Genomic DNA, 6,911 nt, shown 5'->3' with positions numbered 1-6,911 from the left:
ATGTTGGTGGGGTGAGTTGTAAAAGTGGGTGGGGGGTTACCCCATGTTAGGTGGGGTGAGTTGTAAAGGTGGGTGGGGGGGGTAACCCCATGTTGGTGGGGTGAGTTGTAAAGGTGGGTGGGGGTTACCCCATGTTAGGTGGGGTGAGTTGTAAAGGTGGGTGGGGGGGGTAACCCCATGTTGGTGGGGTGAGTTGTAAAGGTGGGTGGAGTGTTACCCCATGTTGGTGGGGTGAGTTATAGTATTTATCTTAACGTGTTATTATCTTGAAATATTTTCTAGTGGTTGACTGTGGGATCCCGAACATTAACAATATTATCCCGAGTCATAATTACTCGTATACCAGCGAGGTAACGATACAATGTCAACACGGATACAACATTGACCCTCCCGGTCATGCTTCAGTGGTTTGTGATGAATCTGGTGATTGGTTTCCGAGTCCTCGTCATTATCGGTGCATACGTGAGTATGATGACATCATAATAACCATTGTTACAACATCAATTCACGCAGCTGTGTCATGTGACTTACCTCGTTACATCCGTCATGCAACGGTTGCCGGGGCAACTACGTTCAACAATACCCTCATTGTGACGTGTGATCCGGGTTTCCATATAAGGGCAGGGGTCAATAAGGTTCGTTCCAGGTGCCTGGCAGATCGAACATGGGACGTCAATCTCAACACAATTGACTGTAAAAGTATGTAACTAACATGAGGTGTATGTAACTAACATGAGGTGTATATAACTAACATGAGGTGTATGTAACTAACATGAGGTGTATGTAACTAACATGAGGTGTATGTAACTAACATGAGGTGTGTGTAACTAACATGAGGTACACCAACCACCACCAGGCTTCACATGCAAGGACCCGGGCTATGTTACGAGATCAACCCGCGAAAGTTTATCGGCGCACCTCATGCATGGAGCTATGTATAAGTTTGTATGCGAACATGGATATTGGGTGGACGGCTTGTATAGTATTGTGGTGGTGTGTAGCTTGGCAGGAGCATGGGAGCCTGCGGTGAACTTTACATGCACAGGTACACATATATATATTTATATGGTTATATTCAAACCATATTCATCATACCATCAAACAGAGATCCGCTGCTTACATCCACCTATGAAAGTTAAATCCACATTAATCATCAACGGGGGTGAAAATAGAACTGACTACGCCATTGATCAAACAATGAGGTATTGTGATGTCATTATTATTGTGATGTCATCACCATCATTATGACATCATAGATATGAATGCGACGACCATTCATGGCTAACGGTACAGTATGAAGTCACAGAGTGGACCTTCACAGGGCTTAGTGATGTCACAATGACATGTAAAGTGACGGGACAATGGTATCCTCACCCTGATTCATTCGCTTGTAGAGGTAAACATAGACATCATGTTACTTTGGTTATAAGATATCTATTGTAGATATAACGGAGGGGTCGGTTCCGGTTGGTTACCCTCGTGGATTGCCGGGAAAAAAAGTTTTTTTTGGATATTGGAAACGACCATTAGGTGGCAGTAACCATACTTATAGTGTGGCTGTTTCAACAGGTGGGTGATGTCATCATGATGTCATATTATTGTGTGATGTCATAATATTGTGTGATGTCATAGGACTCCTTACATGGCATGGTGGACCAACTATGACATCATCCATTGTTAAGTCACAATCAGCCTCGGACATCGGGTATGAAGTGTCCAAACTATGGGATGGTGATGCGGCCACTAGTTGGCGACCTGTGGTTACTGAGAATCGACATTATAACGTCACAATATATCTGGGTGGGCTTTATATAGTAAAGGTGGGGGTTACTGTATTTATGTTGAATATATTGTGCAGCTAACTTTGAATGATCAATGTTCCTGGCGTAGAATGCGAGGTGTTTATGATCGCTCATGCATTTACTTTGGTGTCATGTGACAGGGGGTGGAATTTTCATCCAATGAGAATGAAGGAAGCATGGTGGCTGCTTTGAGGCTAACTTTCTCGGATGATGGTAAATCGTTCAACCGTTCATTGGAGTTATCCATGCGTGAAGGAAGGTCAAACAATCGACCAATCAGCATCGAGAACCAACCCGGTCGTTTACGCTTCAGTGGTTTTGAGGATGTGGCTAAGTTTGTTCAGGTATGATGTCATAATGTTTACTATGATAATGTCATAATGTTTACTATGATGATGTCATAATGTTTATTATAATGATGTCATAATGTTTACTATGATGATGTCATAATGTTTACTATGATGATGTAATAATGTTTATTATAATGATGTAATAATGTTTATTATAATGATGTCATAATGTTTGTACTCATTTAAAACTATCTTTGCAAATATTTACATAATATGAAATACAATGAGGGAAGTTCATGTTTAAGTTTTTTAGTAACTAAATTTAAAACCAAACAAATATTTAAAGAGCGTAAACACACCCCACGTTACTTTTATTTTTTGTGGTAAATTCAAATAGCGACCGTTTTATTGATTCCAAAAATACTTTGCTTATTAAAATTGGTCCAGTATAGGCGGAGATATTCGTCCTCAAACAGTGATCTCTAGCGCTATCCTTTTTTTACTACAAGCTTCGTGATTGTGACGTAGGAACGTACTAGTCACGTGACTGAATGAGAGCGGCCACGCTTCAACAATTTTGTTACGTGTTTGTCACGTGGGTAGTACACTTCTCAATTTTTTTCGCCACGCAACTTTCAAATCAGTTTTATGAATTTCACGGTGTTTGAGCTGGGATATCTTTGGTTATACAGAACCAATTAAAACAACTAAGGTGTCGTTGGAATTAGAAAAACACACTCTATCGATTAAAGCGATGTACATTTGGGTGTGTTTAGGTTCTTTAATATATAGCTATATTTTATTGTGACATCATAGATAACAATATTATCAACAATGGATGGTTCGGCACCAACAATCGGCGAGGTTCGTTTCTTAAGTATGACATCACAATGGTCGATTGTCATTCCTATTGATGACATCACAATACCCGTTATACTCTCTTGCACCCTCGTGTGTATGTTTATAATGATGGTGTGGGCGGTGAGGCGCGACGCAAACGATCGAGGAGCTATTCATGTGAGTTAAGTCGTAACCCATGTTGTAGTTTATTCACGTGATTCACTCGTGATAAACATTCACGTGATTCACTCGTGATAAACATTCACGCGATTCACTCATGATAAACATTCACGTGATTCACTCATGATAAACATTCACGTGATTCACTCATGATAAACATTCACGTGATTCACTCATGATAAACATTCACGTGATTCACTCATGATAAACATTCACGTGATTCACTCATGATAAACATTCACGTGATTCACTCGTGATAAACATTCACGTGATTCACTCATGATAAACATTCACGTGATTCACTCATGATAAACATTCACGTGATTCACTCATGATAAACATTCACGTGATTCACTCATGATAAACATTCACGTGATTCACTCATGATAAACATTCACGTGATTCACTCATGATAAACATTCACGTGATTCACTCATGATAAACATTCACGTGATTCACTCATGATGATAAACATTCACGTGATTCGCTCATGATAAACATTCACGTGATTCACTCATGATAAACATTCACGTGATTCACTCGTGATAAACATTCACGTGATTTCACTCGTGATAAACATTCACGTGATTCACTCATGATAAACATTCACGTGATTCACTCATGATAAACATTCACGTGATTCACTCATGATAAACATTCACGTGATTCACTCATGATAAACATTCACGTGATTCACTCATGATAAACATTCACGTGATTCACTCATGATAAACATTCACGTGATTTCATTCATGATAAACATTCACGTGATTCACTCATGATAAACATTCACGTGATTCACTCGTGATAAACATTCACGTGATTCACTCATGATAAACATTCACGTGATTCACTCATGATAAACATTCACGTGATTCACTCATGATAAACATTCACGTGATTCACTCATGATAAACATTCACGTGATTCACTCATGATAAACATTCACGTGATTCACTCATGATAAACATTCACGTGATTCACTCGTGATAAACATTCACGTGATTCACTCATGATAAACATTCACGTGATATTTTTACAGTTTGTAATGAACGAGGTAACCATGGATACTGATATTGTTATGATTCAAATCAAACTCGTCCAATCACGTCCGCCGGTTCAATTCTTATGCAGGTGTGGTCAACTTATAATTATGTTGTAAAACCTGCAGAATATGTGTATACATATTATATGCTGTAGTAATATCTATATGTTATGTTATATGTGTATACATATTATATGCTGTAGTAGTATCTATATGTATGTTATATGTGTATACATATTATATGCTGTAGTAGTATCTATATATTATGTTTCCATGTTTACCACAGGTTACTTGGAGAAGACACAACATCGTTTATTGTTGAACACCGGGTGGCGACAAATACAATGCTCGTTGTTGTTCCGGTTCAACGATTCCAAGGTTTGAGGTTTCAACTTTGTATTGTACCAGGGGAATCCCCTGCAATGTAAGTAATTGTAATGTCATATTGCAGTTAGTGATGTCATGTGTTCAGGGATGTCATAATGTGTTTTGTGATGTCATAATGTGTTTTGTGATGTCATAATGTGTTTTGTGATGTCATAATGTGTTTTGTGATGTCATAATGTGTTTTGTGATGTCATAATGTGTTTTGTGATGTCATAATGTGTTTTGTGATGTCATAATGTGTTTAGTGATGTCATAATGTGTTTAGTGATGTCATATATGTTTTGTGATGTCATAATGTGTTTTGTGATGTCATAATGTGTTTTGTGATGTCATAATGTGTTTAGTGATGTCATATATGTTTTGTGATGTCATAATGTGTTTTGTGATGTCATAATGTGTTTTGTGATGTCATAATGTGTTTTGTGATGTCATAATGTGTTTTGTGATGTCATAATGTGTTTAGTGATGTCAGTATCAAGATTGGAATGCTATCCATTGATGATGTCATAGAGGGTAATGTTAGTTGGTTGTTTGTCAAACAATCACGATTGTCACCGGGTGTTCCACAAAGTTATAAGTTTGATAAAGGTGAATATGATGTCATATTGATGATTGTGATGTCATAATGATTATTGTTTAGTCGGTGAAAGCGTCGAGTCACAATGGCGAGGATTGAATCACTTGGACGAGTCAGCAAATATTTTCACTCAATTTTGCCGAATCATCTTTTGTATTCAACGTTTGTTAATGGTATGTATGATATTTTTATTGTTCTAAGTTTTTATAATATTTCTATGAACAGACTTTCTTCGTCAAATAACAAGAAGTGAAAAAATATTTCTCGTATTTTTTGGATTGTTTGTTTCGTTGTGTTGCGCAACAATGCTCGAGTATATGACATCACAATGCTGGTTGTCGGCCGTTGTTACCATGGCAACCACGCCCATGATGTTTGTTATTTCTATTGTGTTGATGAAATATCCAATTTACGTCGGAGAATCGTTGAAATCTTTGGTGAGTTGACATAGATATCATATATAATATAAATCATGACGTTCAAAACATAAAGTTAAATTAAAAAAGATTAAAATTCATTTCGTTTTAATTCTGTTTAGTCACCACTCGGTGGGGTTGAAGAGATCCTCCAAAAGTTTGACGATGTTGTATCAACAGTGGGGATTCCCCCAAGTAGAAGCTCGTCTGATTCTTGGTTGTTGCCGTGGAAACTAAGGTTTCAACACCGGGTGGCTACGGAAGATGGTAGGTGTATAACATAGACATCTTATATAATAACATAGATATCTTATATGATAACATAGATATCTTATATAATAACATAGATATCTTATATGATAACATAGATATCTTATATAATAACATAGATATCTTATATAATAACATAGACATCTTATATGATAAAATAGATATCTTATATAATAACATAGATATCTTAAATAATAACATAGACATCTTATATGATAACATAGATATCTTATATAATAACATAGATATCTTAACCCGCGACCTTGATGCCGGGTTCATCCTTCGTAACCATCGACTACCACGACGCACGCGTTCCGCTCCAGCGATCATGATGTCACCCCCCGATGATGTGTCTATGACATCAGTATCGGAGCTCAGTTGCGCCCACATGTGGTCACGTAAGTGGATGGTGGACGACTGGCATCGCGTGCACCGAAGCATGAAAGATTCGATTGAACGACTTTTCGAACAATGTGATGATGACAGGTATAATGTTTCTATGGTTGTGATAATTAATATAATGTTTCTATGGTTGTGATATTTAATATAATGTTTCTATGGTTGTGATAAATGTTTTGTGTTAAATAATATTTTATAGTGTATCTATGTTCTCATGGGCGGATGCCGAATATCGGCGCGTTCCTTCACGCATCAGCGACCGTGGTTACGTCACTCGACCAACGGAGGTTCCTGATTGGTTGGAAAGTGAGCTAGATCGGAGGAAGAAAGGTAGTGATGTCATAATAGTGATTGTTGCGACCTTAACCATTTGTATATCACAGAAGCGATTATGACATCATCCCACACACAGTACCCAACATGGCATCGAATCAATGTTCCGTTAAAATCGACTTCCACACAAAAACCATCCAATATCAGGTTGGGGGATTCCCCTTCACATGATGATGTCACACCATTGTTACGTAACAGACAGCATAGTGATGCGATACTGCCCTCTGCTGGTGCAGCTTTACGTGAGTAACTTAACAACCATCTATGGTTGTTTATTATGATGTCATTTGTCCGGCGCCGTGGCGTGGTGGTTAGCACGCTTGCCTGTAACCATTAGGTAATAGTTTCAAGGCTCGTCGCTGCTACCATTGT

At 38.0% G+C, this 6,911-nt stretch overlaps 1 protein-coding gene across 1 annotated transcript; it reads left to right on the top strand.

Annotated features, from left to right (window-relative positions):
• The first annotated feature begins 43 nt into the window (after nucleotides 1-43).
• LOC100187326 lies at nucleotides 44-6,638 on the top strand. The gene is made up of 19 exons (XM_026840363.1): nucleotides 44-68; nucleotides 283-462; nucleotides 514-699; nucleotides 857-1,045; nucleotides 1,106-1,202; nucleotides 1,257-1,396; nucleotides 1,444-1,569; nucleotides 1,633-1,820; nucleotides 1,943-2,146; nucleotides 2,909-3,109; nucleotides 4,155-4,246; nucleotides 4,444-4,581; nucleotides 5,008-5,132; nucleotides 5,185-5,294; nucleotides 5,347-5,558; nucleotides 5,660-5,804; nucleotides 6,053-6,293; nucleotides 6,406-6,536; nucleotides 6,590-6,638. The coding sequence occupies exons 1-15, from the start codon at nucleotides 44-46 to the stop codon at nucleotides 5,362-5,364; spliced, it is 2,019 nt and encodes a 672-aa protein (XP_026696164.1). The 3' UTR covers nucleotides 5,365-5,558; nucleotides 5,660-5,804; nucleotides 6,053-6,293; nucleotides 6,406-6,536; nucleotides 6,590-6,638.
• The last annotated feature ends 273 nt before the right edge of the window (nucleotides 6,639-6,911 follow it).

Source organism: Ciona intestinalis, unplaced genomic scaffold, assembly GCF_000224145.3.
Source record: "Ciona intestinalis unplaced genomic scaffold, KH HT001221.1, whole genome shotgun sequence".
Taxonomy (NCBI): Eukaryota; Metazoa; Chordata; class Ascidiacea; order Phlebobranchia; family Cionidae; genus Ciona; species Ciona intestinalis.
The sequence above is the reverse complement of the archived record's forward strand: the minus strand, read 5'-3'. Positions and strand labels throughout refer to the sequence as shown.